The sequence below is a fragment of the Gambusia affinis genome, linkage group LG24 (genome assembly GCF_019740435.1).
Source record: "Gambusia affinis linkage group LG24, SWU_Gaff_1.0, whole genome shotgun sequence".
NCBI classification, from domain to species: domain Eukaryota; kingdom Metazoa; phylum Chordata; class Actinopteri; order Cyprinodontiformes; family Poeciliidae; genus Gambusia; species Gambusia affinis.
Window position 1 is genome coordinate 13572948 of NC_057891.1, and position 13552 is coordinate 13586499.

Genomic DNA, 13552 nt, shown 5'->3' on the forward strand with positions numbered 1-13552 from the left:
TTGTTACAGGCTTTCCTGCAGAAACCCCAGACGAGAGTGCCAGGACGGGTTTTACTACAGCAGCCAGGTCTGTCAGTGCATCCCCAAGTACATGAAGTGGAATTACCAAACAAGAAAGTGAGGAAGAGGAATTTATCCCGCTTGGATCGGAAACTTTTCCACCCGAGTGACTCCAAGTACAGGAGCTGGAAGTGGATCTACATAGAGAGACATGCAGCGTTTGTGGGAGGTTTAAGCCGCCTGTGCCGAGTCACTTTTCAAGTGAACCATCTCAAATTGTGTCCATAAACTTCCCCAGAACAAAGGAAAGGGCAAAAAGGCACGTTTATGCAACAAAACTCTTCAAAGAGAGCCAATAAGGACAGATATTTGATTCCTTCCACATCTGGAAAACCCCTAGAGATTGACTGTAAACGCACAGCAACAAGGTGGGATGGACCAGACCGACCGACGTGTTGCAGCAAGAAGAATGCCAACCACCAACGAGCCAAGGAGCTGCAGCTCGTGCCTGTGTGAAATGGAATGTGAATAAGATAATAACAGACCCGACTACATGCTTTTTTCTTCTTCCTTTTTTTTTTTTCCAAAATAAATGTGGGAAAGACGAATCTTAAGGCAAATTTCCATATTGGCTGGAAGGAAAATCTTGTAGAGAGGATCTCTAAAGTGTGCACACCCTCTGTTATCATGCCGGGTTAAATCAGAATCATTTTCAATCATTTTCGTATCGACGACTGAACGCCGAAACCGAGTCGAAAACATTAAGAAATGTTAAATAAGCGCACGTGGAAAAAAAAAAGTACATCTTCACTCAAAAAAGCAAATACAAATAATTTTTCTAATTCGAACCCAAAACGAGGAGAAGGATTTTACTTCAGAGTGAGAAAGAAAAAAAAAGTTTGTCTCTTTTTATTCACCGTCTGGTTTCGACTGCACGTTTTCAAATGATTTTTCAACTTTTTAGATGTTGTCATCCAAATGTAACTCATTTTAACTGGGGTATGTACACTTTTGTTGATTCCTTACGCTCCCTTCTTTTCGACGAGGTGAATCGCTTGACACATTTCTACATCCAGTTACAACCTGACAGTTCTGGGTCTGCTTCTAATTTATCTGTTCCCGCTCCGAGTAATTTTATTTTTATGTATTTAAACGTTTTATATTTAAAGAGAGAAAGAGCGGAAAATAAACTAGTGAAATTTTTAAGATGGATTTGTGAGTAGCTGTACATAACTGTATTTAAATCACGATAATAACTAGAGAGCAATTATATTATTTTAAAGTGAAGCAAGCCGCATCGTTTTGCAACAAGTGTTTTCTGGAAACATTCGGAATGATGACTGCTGCTTATTCATCTGATTCACTGAAATATAGTGTTAGTTATTTAATTCTCAGTTTTGATGCTTAATGCTGGGTGGAAGGAGCGACTGCAGTGCAGCTAGGATTGCAAACCAGTGGTGGTTTTTGAGTGAAAGGCATCCCGCCATCAACCAATCAAAACGCATGAAATAATCCGCAATTCTGGGAGGGAATAAAATGCAGTCTAGTTCTTATTCTCATTACTCTCAGCAGCACTGGGTTTTTTTTAAATCAAGATGCAAAAATTGCGCATTTTTTATGTTTTTTTTTTGGGAGCCCCTTCTATAATACCACCCTGGAAAACTGCCCATATCCAAAAGTGCCACTGGTTGTAGTTCATGTGCTCTGGGGCTGTAGAAGAATCCATCATCATTACTTCAGTAAGTATTGATTAAAGGCTGTCTGACTGAGCTGTGTCATCTGATTTGTCTCATTTCACACCCATAGACGTCTTCATGAATTTAGAAAAGCTATTTTAATTCAGCTTTTTCACCCAAGAATCTAAATTCTGAGGTTTTCATTCTCAGCTAATTTAACATAAACACTACTGCATGAAATGAATCCAAGTCTAGCATTTTCCATGGAATCAATTCACTTTCCAGTGATGATCAGAGTTGATAAAATGCACCACTGAAAGTAATTAAAAAGGAAAACTTAAAAGTTTTACTTGAATCCAGGACATGCAACTCAAAAACGGTCGTCGTCGCACCGTCAATATCCACAAAGGTATATGCAATTTGTTTTTGGCAGCTACAAAGATGTTCGAGAACATGGGATTGCGATGCTACTGGACACAAAAAAGTGACACCACCTGCATTTTTACACTCAATTGGACTGATCAAAACTCAGAACATGAAGAATGTCAAAAGGAACACAAGCTAGGAAGAGTCTTTACACTGCAAAAAACACAACCTCTTTCACGCTGATAAAAATTTTGTTCCACTGGCAGATATTTTGCTTACAATTAGTAAATTTTCAGCAATATTAATGGTATAATTTAATCAGATTGATATTTCTTGCACAAAAGTTACTTGGAATAAGACAAAACTAAGATATTTGTAGTCAAAACTAGACCAAAAGTATGTGGTAAGATTTGGTGGTGTTGAAGTGTTTCAGCAGTTACAGAACATCTTGATGCCTTCCTGTTCGGCGAGAGGAAAGGCTGAGAAAATTCATCAATAAATCTGCTGGAGAGGCTCCTTCTCTACTGTCAAACAGCACAAGGGAAATCTATGTTTGGGTTGAGCGGGAGTCAAGCATGTGAAACCCTCCGATTGAGAAACTCCAAATCCTCTCCAAAGAGCATGTCCAAACTAATCAGATAATTTAGACAAGTCAACAGGGTTGAGGTCAAAGTTCAAGCGCAAATTCTTGAGGCGGTCTCTGCGGACAGAGTCCTGTAGACAGGGGCCGACACCAGCTGCAGAATCTAATCTCCGTCTCCCCGTCTACAACAACAAACTGTTTTTTCCAGTGAAAGACACGCCAGCCCACATCATCACACTGCCTCCACCAAATGCCTTGACATTAGCAGAAAATTTTCAGCCTTAGACCATTTAAGAGGAAACAGGCTTTCCAACGGCATATGAAACATTCCTACTCAGTGACGGTTCACTGGAACACCTGCGGGAAACAACCTAATTCCTAATTTGGACTCAAGTTCCTTCCTCGTCTAAAGTCTCGGGTTGTCATGTTGACGAAGAACAGAAAAAGTAACGGGAAAGAAGGCTGATTCAATTTCATTTTGGCCCTCTCATTTGAAATAACACCCAACAAAATAACGAATCTAAAATATTACATTTCTCGCATTTTTATGCATGTCTGCACAGAACCTAAAAAAAAATAAAAAAATAAAAAAATGAATGAAGCCCTGCAAGGCAATTTGAAACATTTTAATTTCCCACCCCGCCTCCCTGCCCCTCAAGAACAAAATAGAAACCTGGCTCCAGCATTTATAGAATAAGCCATTGAAACTCTTCATGTATTTACAAAAGATATACATTTATATACCTATAAAAGAAAGCCAATAAATAAAACCTGTCGCTGCTCATGAAAAGACACATGCGGCCTCACAGTAACACTCGGATGCAACGATCCTGCATCAAACATCACTGGCGGAACGTCGTCACCGCGGTCAATCGAAACATGACGAAAAGAAAGAAAAGCTGGAAAGAAAACGCACCCAAATGTGAATTATGATCGTCGTTTAAAACAAAAATAATCATGATAAATTAGTAGGTCACTGGCACATTTTCTGGTTCATAATTATTGTTAACTTACACACAGCTTTGCTATGAGCTAATTAAAAAAAATGGAGCCATTTCTCAAGTCAACACAGCGGTAAATAAAAAGTGAGCAGCTTCAGCACGTCAGAAAGCATTCAGGTGACAATAAAGCAATGTGTGTCCTTAAATCTTCTCTGAACAGGAAAAACGGGAAGTTACCTTGATGACTAGATCGAGGTTAGCGCACACTGCCCTCTACTGGTTGGTTACCGCAAGGACAAGCAGTGTGGAGCAGAACGAGCCCCATAGGGATCCTTTTCTCAATAGGAAATAAAATTAGTATTTAAACAAGAGTTATACATTTAAAAAAAAAAAAAAAAACCTCTTACTGAATACTCGCACAGCTACCTTACCACTCTGCAGTTTAGACTCAGTCTAAATTAGGACCCTAAGATGATCAAATTGAATTTTCAATTCCAAATCTCTTCAATACGAGGACACATCAACTCGTTCTTATGAGAACAGTGTATGGCTTACTAATGGAAACATTTGTAGCCTTGTTTTTATGTGATTTAGTCTCCATATGGGGCGACGCAACACGGCGGTTCCAAGAGGAGGCACTTCAGTACTACCGTTCCTTTTATTAACCTCCCAAGGGTTCAGTTCAGAAGTTTCTTTAGGGCTTTATGTTCGCTGCCCTGAAGCGTCAAATGTTTGTTCCTGCGTCTCGGGAGCGGACTTGCTGAGGTACAATCACAGTCCCCTGGTTCCTAGAAGTTTGGTGCTAGCTTGGCTAGCATCCAAAAGTCGTCCTTGTAGCAGTGGCTCAGCCGTTACCTGAAACCACAGAAGAACAGAAATAACATTGATTTTATAAATTGATAGAAGTTTGGTTTTGAAAGACCCCCCCAAGAGTGGAGATAAGAAAGACTGCCGACGTTAGCTTTTGTGGCAGAGCTAAGATGGCTTCTAATGTGCGAACAAATGCTTATCAAGGTACTTTTGGTGTTTGAAGTATTAAAATGTCCAGTAATGAAAAAGTTTTCAGAGGGTGTCTTGAATATTCCAAACCACAGACGACTTAACTCACCCTCATCGTCAGAGTCGAACCCAAACAGGTTTGAGCACTTCTGCTGCTGGCTGTGACTCTGCAGCTCCTCGGCGCAGCTGAAAGTGGAGAAGCACTTGGCGCACCGGTGCCTCTGCAGAGCCGCTTTCAGACAGGGCGACTCAAGAACGATGCTGGACTGGAAGAGCGGCGACTCCTTCCTCCGCTTCGGCATGGCGGTGTACTTTTCGTCCAGGTACGCAGTGGGCGGCAGGCGCAGGTATGGCTTCTTGCCGTATGCTGCGAGGGTTTTCTTACACGGCATGGAAACGACTCCCTCGCTCCATTCTTTGTCTTCAAGGATTAGAGAGCAGCTAGCAGAATTAATGTCAGACGGAGTAGGTTGTGTTGGAGGATTTCCTTTAGCAGCTGCTAGCCGATTGCCCTCTTTACATTTTTTCTTGGCAAGCTTTCGTGTCTTGTCTTTATTAATCTCTTTACGCCTCTTGGTTGCTCTACTGGTTTCAGACTTATCTGTAATTTTTGATTTCTTTTGTTTTTCCTTTTGATTAATGCTCTGCTCGTTTGCCTCAGGGACTTTGGATGGACAAGCGGTCAAAATGTCAGTAGGAATAGATGGAGCGGATGCTCCTAGAGCTGCATTTTCAGGGGCTTCCTTCCTCTTTTCTTTCTCAACAAGAGTGCTCTTTATTAACTTTTTCAACCCCTTAAATATTCCCTCTGCTCCTTTAGCAGTCACCTGTTTATCCTGCTCTTTGGCCTCCATTGGGGATTTGTGGAGGTTTTGTAAGGTTTGGTTTTTGCCTTTCAGATTGAGCCTTTTCTTCAACATTTCCCCTTTCTTCTGTGGCTTGCCAGAGCTCGAAGCAGCGGCGTTGGTGCTTTCTTCTATCCTAACCCCTGACGTCTTCTCAGCACCTTCTGTTGGGAAGGAGCTACTGGACTCCTCCTGAAGGGAATCTTGGTTATTCGCCTTCTCCTCAGCAGAAATTTCCACCACAGCCTCGACTTTAACCCGTTTGGACTCCGCAGACGCTCTCGAAGCAGAGTTTAGCTCTTGACGTATCTTGACAGCCTTTTTAGTCGCTTCAACTCTTCCAGTCTTGGTTTTCTTCAACTTGCCAGAATCTGAAGAAGCGCAGTGATTCTTGACCTTTCGAAGTTTCTTTCTGCCATCCGCCGACTTCTGTCTGGTGAGGCCAGACTGTTTTGAACTGGTGGATTGAAATTTACTGCTGGATATTAGCTTAGTTTTAATCTGCTTGATCTCTGAATCATTCAATGTCGTTTCTGTCATCACGTCCTCTTGATCGAGTTCACTGTTCTCTTTCGCGTCTTGAGCGAGTATTTTCTGACCGGCGGCAGTTTTGCTCAACCTTGGAGGACATCTTCTTTTCTTAAGAGCTTGAGCGGCTCTTCTGGCATTCTTTAACTTTAACCTATTCCTATTCTTCACTTTAGCTTTGTGTTTTAGAAAAGATGATGAGACGACTTTATGACTTTTGGGAGCTTGGCCTTTACTTAATGTTTGCCTCAACCTAAGATTTATGGACTTGGGATGAGGAGAAGTGTCTTTTTCAGAATCAGTGCTTTTGTTTCTAACTCTAAGCTTGTATTGTTGAGCTGCTGTGCTGACAGTCAGATGAACTTTAATGCGTCTTCTTAAAGAGTCGTTTGTTTGTTCTTTTAACTTAAGGGAAGTGAACCTGACGGGGTCGTCTGAGCTTTGAGTTTTCTTTCCATCAGATGGACAATCTTTAGACAATCTTTCGCCTCTTTGTGCATTTGCATTTGAGTCTGGCTCAGCTGACTTGGAAGCGTAGTGTTCTCTCTCGTGAAGATTCAGTGCCCAGAGACAAATGAAAAGCTGGGAGCATCCGGGCCGACAGCACATCGCCTGCAGCGGACTGTGCTTCCTGGTGTGCCGTCGCATTTCCATTCCGCTCTTGAACCTGGCCTTGCAGCCCCGGTGAAGGCAGGGGTGCCTCGGGACAAGTCGGTGTCTCTCAACGTGGTGCTGGAAGTGTTCGAAGCTCCACATCACCCTCATGCAGATGCTGCATTTGCTCTTTGCAACGCGGAACGCCAGCTCTAAAGGCTTGATGTCACCGTAGTGTTTGTCCAGAGCATGGTACAGCAGGCCAACTCGGTTCTTTGAGAGGTTTGTAAACCAGGAGCATCTTTTTGCAGGACAGGAAACCTTCTCCTCCTGCTCGTCAACATCAACAATTGGATTAGAGTATGTTTCTTGAAGTTGTAAAGATTCTCTCCTTTTCTTCCCATCGTCTGAAGACTTCAGCTCCTTATTGGTTTGACCTGGTACTGGACTTTCAGAATTAATGAGCTTATTTTCTTGCAACCTTGAATCAAACACTCGGTGACGCCTTCTTTTATCAAAACTCAGTTGCTGTACAGGTTCCAGCTTGAAATCACCCTCTTTTTTGCCAATATGCCCGTTTACCCTGTGGCTGGTAGTTTCTCCAATGACATGCTTGGATGTTTGTTTGTCATGTGAAGATGTTACACCCGTTTGCTTTTGATTAGATCTTAAAGTTCTGGGTTCAGACGCAGAGTTCTTGAGTTTCTCTTTGTGTCCAGAAGGCACGTTTGTCGTCTTCGCTTTGGCTGAGGTTTTTGGTGTAGCAGCGCTGGTTTCTTCAGTTTTCAACCTCTTCATTTTCTCTATATGATCGGAGAGGTGCACCATGGCCAACAGGTCGTCTTTGAAGACCGTTCTGCAGAAAGTGCACTCGTCTTTTCGGAAGTGGAACATTGCATGCTCTACAACCCGAGCCCCCATGAAGAACTTGTTGCAGTAGGTGCAGAAATGCTCCAGCTTGGATTCCTCCGTTTCCGGGGCCGTTTCCATAAGCTCACTGTTCTCAGATGTTTCTGAACGAGTATCCTGAGCTTTTGAATTTTCTTTCTTAACTTGCACATCAACTGCAGCCACCTCCTGTTCCCGCACAGCGTAGTTAGAGGTAGTTTCTGTTTTCTGAGAATGCTTAAGCTTGCCTTTACCCGCCTGACCTTTAGAGTAGCATTGATGTTGATCTGTAAGCTGCTCGGGTGAAAGTTCAGTGACCAGCTCTGTTGGTAACGTCCATATAGACTTGTCGGAACTACAAGAAGCAGCTAAACTGACATTTTTAACTGCGCTTTTGTCATTTCTATGAGGCGCCTTTCCTTTTGGAGATTTCCTCAACATCTCTGCAGCAGCCATGTTGGGAGAGTCACTGCCTGCCTTGGAGTTCTTGCTGCCGTCTTCCTGAGATGACAGGGACTTGATTTCCTGTTCTACGCTGTTGAAGCCAACATCTTCAGATTGTGAAAGAAGATTATTATCCGAGTCACTATTGTTAATCGAAGCCAACTGGACTTCATCTGTAGATTTCTTCTTATTCTTCACCACCTTTGAGATTGGTGAAACTTGGTCTACATCTTCTTTTATTGGAGGCTTGGAGACTTTGGCTAAAACCGAGGCTTGTGAGGCAATGGTGACTTTCATTTCAACAGCCGACACCTCAAATGCTTCTCCGCCTGAGGCGATGGACTCAACTTGTTGGAAGTCTTGAACATTTGCAGGAGAACTTTCAGATCGATCATTTTGAAAGTCCTTCTCTGTTTCAGCTTGAGAGGTTCCAGAGGAATCGAGGGCTTCTTTTGTGCTTTGAGCTTTGGGAAGCTTTTCTGAAACATGCAACCCCCTCTCTTTGACCTTTTCTGGTGTGGTACCTTTAGGCCCGGAGACAGGCCTCTCACATAATTCTGAATCCTTTGACGGGCTTCCTTGCGCCGACGAACGTGTGATTGTCGACACGGAGCCATGAACGTTGGAGCCGCTACCTTTTCCTCTTTGCCGCCGTGCGTAGCAGTGCAGCAGCTGCACAAACATGGTGGCATCCCGCGATCTTAGAATCACCTCTTTGCCGTGCCCGGTCTTCGTTGGAGGTGAAGTATCAGGATATTTCACTGTTGGTTTGTAAAGAAGCACTTGAGAGAACCTTTTGGGCCGGTTGCAAGAATCGTCACTAAACGTATCCATCAGTTCGTTGTCTGGAAGAGACAACTCTAGGATGATTTGGGGAGGGTTTGCCGGTTTCATAGAATCCAAAGAGAACCCGTTCTGGTACTTGTTCTCCTTCGGTTTCAGACGACTGTGTACTTGAGGTTTGAGTTTGGCGTTGTTTTTCATGGGACCGGTTTGGGATCTTTTCATTACACAGGATCGCAGAAGCTTTTGTGGTTTCAATCCGTTCCTTTTCATCTTTAGCGGAACGTTCTCCAGCATTCCTGAATCGTCCAGGAGCCACTTGGGCTTCTTGATCTTTCGTTTTGGCAGGTTTCTCTCAGAAAACCTCGTCGTGCGCCGATGTTCGTCATACCTCAGTGTCAAACTGCCATGTATTCTGTCAAGCTGCCAAAATGAGCGCCTCAAAGGTCCAGTAGAAGATTCTCTCAAAGCTTTTGATCCCTGGTTGCCTCTTCTTCTTAGAGCATGATTATTTACGCGCATTTTCTCAGAGTCCATCTTAAATCTTTTGGCTCCAGTGTTTGAATCTGTTTTACAAAATCTACCTTCCTTATGATGTCGTTTTTTAGCAGCAGGTCCTCTTTGACAAACTGAGCGGAGGGCAGAACCCCTGGTGCAATACTTGGAGATCCATTTGTCTTCCATGATTTCTTCCAGAGCAGCACTAACCACCTTCTCACTCATCAGCTTCAAACAGTTGGTCCGCAAAGCAATGAGGTTCCAGAACTCCGGGTCAAAATACAAATCCTTCTTCAGAACCTGCAAAACAAAACACAGAAAATAAACACATTACATTTTAATGGTGTCTAAAGTTATTACACACAGTCTGCAGAAAGCCGTTAAACTCTTCAAACTCTTAAATCACCGTTTTCTAAAATTAGAGCTTAAGAGTTAAACCTTTATAGATTCTGCAAGAACAGATGTGGTGCAGCAGGGAAGAACTGACTCTAGAGGACCATTATGAAACCACTATACCTGTAGGGTCTCAAAGCGAACATTATTCCTTATCGGGCTGTCATCCACGTGGTATTCCTGGTCGGGGTGCATGTAGAGCAGGTACACCGTCTTGTAGGACTCGACGGTGCGCTCCAGGAAGAAGACGAGCAGAGCACACGCCCGGCACACGTCTAGGTCGCTGGCCAGCAGCCCGGCGATGGTTTTATAAATGAGCGTCTTTGTGAGGACGTCGCATGGAAGACATGATCTCAGAGTGTTGGCACAGAGCTCCACACAGAACTGCACTCCGTCTTCACCGACCTGGACAGGCAGACACGGAAAGAGTCAGTTGATGTCGAAAGTTCTTATCACCTCTAATAAAACCTTCCTTACCTCCTGCAGCACGGCTCTGATGAAGGGAAAGATCGATTTGATGTTCGTGGCGGACAGCATCAGCTGACGACACGCCTCCAACAGAGTCTGTTTGGACGTCTTTAACCGTCTGTGGAGGCTGGTCCACACCAGGACGAGCTCGCTACAAACAGAAAAAGCGTCTCAGAACAGCTCCATGGTGACCAACGCCACATATTAACCTCTGTTTACCTACCATAGATAGTACATGTCTCCTCTCTGGAGCTGCTGAGACAGGAAGGCAGTGCTGAGAGCTAAAAGCATCTCATCCGTCTCCTCACACTCCAGGTTGCAGATGATGTGTAGAGCATCTTTGCTGTTAATGTCAGCCACCTAAAAACGATGAAGGAAGCTGAGCAACTAGACAAAGACTGGCCGGCTTAAAGGCAGGTTAGGATTAGGCTCCACCCACCTCCTGGTGCAGGCGGTCGTGCTGTGTTGTTCTGAGAAGCCATGAGAGGTAGACCTGGAGGAAGAACAGCGGCTGTCCTGCAGCGGGACACCGAATGCAGCATTTAGCCAGAGCTGCGGCGTCGCTGCGGCGACCGCAGGATGAAAGGTAGCGAACGCGGAGGTCGAGGAACACCGGCGGCTCAGAGCTAATGTAACGATCCACTGAGGGGAGGGACAGGAATTTAATTTTAGTTGCATTTTAACAACAAAACTATATTAAGTGGAAGACTTTGTTATTTACCTTCAATCTGAGGTAAACTGGATTCACTGAGGATGGCCTGTAAGGCGGGGGTGGCCCACGGTCCGCCCTGCTGGAGGAAACGCTCCACTTGAAGTAGAAAAACATTTTCATACTTCGCTAAGACTGAACGACACTCCTGGAAGACAAAGATGACAACATGCTGAAGCTCTCTTCTTCAGAGTAACCTAGGAAACATTACTAAAGAGATTGGAGAAAAAATATGCAGAGGGAAATTTCCACCAAAAACTCTGAAATTTCGAGATCAAATTATCATACTTATGAGAATTTTTTTTTTCTATTGTCAGATATCAAACAGTCATTAATTTGCAAGAAAAAAAAGAAGCATTTGCCACAATGAACCATATAAACGTACCTGGAATGTAGCAGTGAAATGTTTTAAGGGCTCCTCGTTGAAATCCTTCTGGTCAAAAAACAGCAGCAACTCAAACACACTCCTATGGAAAGAAATCAGAGCAAATACTTATTAATTACTGTACAACTCCTGCAGCCTGAGGGAAGGGGGAGTGGCGCACACACACACACACACACACACACACACACACACACCACGGTATGATAATGTGAAAATAGTTTGAGCGCTTTGCAAATGTATTAAAAACAGAAAACCACAAACCGCTTCTTTAAATCTATTAAATTATATTCCTCATATAATTTAACAATAAATTTGTAAGTGACACAGAATCAACAAATATTATACTTCATTAAAAAGAAACTGATTCTTCTCCCCAGGAAGCCATACTCATGATAGACCTGAGGCCTGTTTTGGTTTATTTCTAGCTAAATTTCATATCTGACATTCTGGATACTTTGGCTTCTCTATTTATAAACACAAGAATAAAAGAGCCTTTGTTCAATAACGCTTTTTTCATTTGCTTCAGCAGTCTGTCTGAATGTTATTGTCCGGGATGCTGCTTGAAATCTAAAAGTCAAAGTCATTACTCGACAAAGTATCAGTTTTAAGATAAAACCAACATACGGGAGCGATTCGTATACTCACAGCGCCAGACTACTGATAGTGTGGCCTACATGATCACAGCTTGTTGGGAAGAAGGCCGAGGCTCGAGAAAACTGCCGCAGAGCCACTTGGAGGATCCTGAGGCGAGGCAGCGGGACGCGGCAGTGAGAGGCAGACTCATCCACCACCTGCAGAGTCGGCAGAGACGAGTCAAGAGCAGTTAGACGTTTGGGTCAGAAATTAAGCATAAATCTGTCTTGATAATCAGCACAATATGTCGTTCAGTGCGTAATATTTGTATTGCAAAGGATTGTTTGGCATGCCATGATTATTGGATTAGCTATTGAAAGTTTTACATTTGCACTTTTCATGCTAATGTAATATTTAGCCAGTTGATGAGCCTCTCGCTGCTGCAGATGGTCACTGGACATGAATGACCTTACTCAAAATGCCAAAGGTCACAGACCAAGCAAGATTTTCTAATATTGTGCAGCCCTAATACCAGTCATCATTGGAAAATTGCAAATAAAAAAGGCACAATATTTCATTTACCATGTAGAGCCAGTTCCCTTTTAATAGCCTAACTTTGTCTATCCACAAAACCTAATAACTTAAAAAGAAACCAAGAGGTTTCTTCTACACAGTAGATACCATCAGATTGTTCTCAGGTATAACATTATTAAATTATTTAACATTGTAGAATAACTGCTCCATTTATTTTACGTAAATAATGCAGTGACATTAAGCAAGTTTCGGGTTTGGAGAGCACCTAATAATGTATAAATACGTTTTAAACTGCCGCAAATGAACTTGTTATTAATTTATGAAGCTAAACGTCGAGGCTAATCAACATGACTAAATGTGCGATTAAAATGCAATTAAGAATTCAATATAGTAATCTTGATAAAAATGTATTTAGTAGCTGTTAGCTGCTACACATAAGGCGGTTGTTTATCACTGAAAATAACGGGCAACAAACTTGATGGTACATTTTGAGTTAGCTAAACAGTTAGCTTCAACCAATTGCCTTGTTAGCCGAACAGAAAGCCATTAATGTCACGTTCTATCCGCTATACAGATGTTGATATTTTCATTGTATCATCTTGGTATAAGTTTGAATTACTGGGCACATAGTTTCAAACATGATTAATCCGGGTTTTAAAGGTTTGTAAAGACCTAACGTCGTAGCAGCTACGTGCTAAAAAGCTCCGTTGCTAATGCAGTTCTGGGGGAGGGGATTCGGGTAACATTAAGGCTCTTATCTTCGACAACAAGCCTTGTACCGTGTTCAACAACGGGCTTATTACCTTCCAGAAATCAGCGCAGAACAGCTCGCTGTCAGCTCCGGATTCGTCACCTGAGTAGCGGCTCAGTAGGCTCTCTAACCGCTTTTCTAGCCCCTCTGAGTCGCTTACACTGCTCCCCTCCGCCATACTGACTGTCTAGCCTTGCTCGTAGCGTTTACCACACAACTCACATAGCCACCATCCCCGGCGCTGATTGGACACCATTATCACTTAGGGAGCGTTCATTTGCTTCACTTCTGTACGCCGGCGGCGGGTAAGTTGAGGCGGAGCGATGAGAATCCAACCAGCCGATAACATCGGGCTCCCAGGTAACGTTTACATGCGCCACTAAACACATGGTTGACACAAAACACAGCGTCTAAAAGGCTTTAAAACTGACGTTCACGTATTCTTTTAGAAAATTAATTATAAAAAGTTGCACCTTTTAAAAATTTATATTTATATAAATTAAAACGTATGTCAAATCTAATAAGTTAGTACAATATAACTTAATGTTTTTCAAATGTTTCACTCTATTTTTTTATTTTCTTATTTATGGTGCT

At 42.9% G+C, this 13552-nt stretch overlaps 2 protein-coding genes across 2 annotated transcripts in view; one reads left to right on the top strand and one right to left on the bottom strand.

The window, feature by feature from the left end:
- Window positions 1-1769, top strand: part of LOC122826935 (vascular endothelial growth factor C-like) — a 19492-nt gene extending 17723 nt beyond the window's left edge. The window contains exon 8 of the mRNA XM_044109325.1: window positions 1-1769. Within this exon, the coding sequence (XP_043965260.1) occupies window positions 1-121 (121 nt within the window). The 3' untranslated portion in view covers window positions 122-1769.
- LOC122826934 (axoneme-associated protein mst101(2)-like) lies at window positions 600-13210 on the bottom strand. Its single transcript, XM_044109323.1, has 10 exons — window positions 13011-13210; window positions 11746-11891; window positions 11101-11182; window positions 10728-10863; window positions 10446-10648; window positions 10230-10366; window positions 10016-10157; window positions 9662-9943; window positions 4675-9445; window positions 600-4421 (listed from the first exon to the last, which is right to left on the bottom strand). Exons 1-10 carry the CDS (start codon window positions 13134-13136, stop codon window positions 4411-4413), a joined length of 6036 nt encoding a protein of 2011 aa, XP_043965258.1. The 5' UTR covers window positions 13137-13210; the 3' UTR covers window positions 600-4410.
- Between the last annotated feature and the right edge of the window lie 342 nt (window positions 13211-13552).

Bases quoted from the DNA above. Each gene is read 5' to 3' on its own strand.
- LOC122826934 (XM_044109323.1), bottom strand. From the start codon at position 13,136: ATGGCGGAGGGGAGCAGTGTAAGCGACTCAGAGGGGCTAGAAAAGCGG. The intron at 10,367-10,445 runs GTGGGTGGAGCC...CATCGTTTTTAG, and splicing joins ACGACCGCCTGCACCAGGAG to GTGGCTGACATTAACAGCAA. The intron at 9,944-10,015 runs GTAAGGAAGGTT...CTGCCTGTCCAG, and splicing joins TCAGAGCCGTGCTGCAGGAG to GTCGGTGAAGACGGAGTGCA.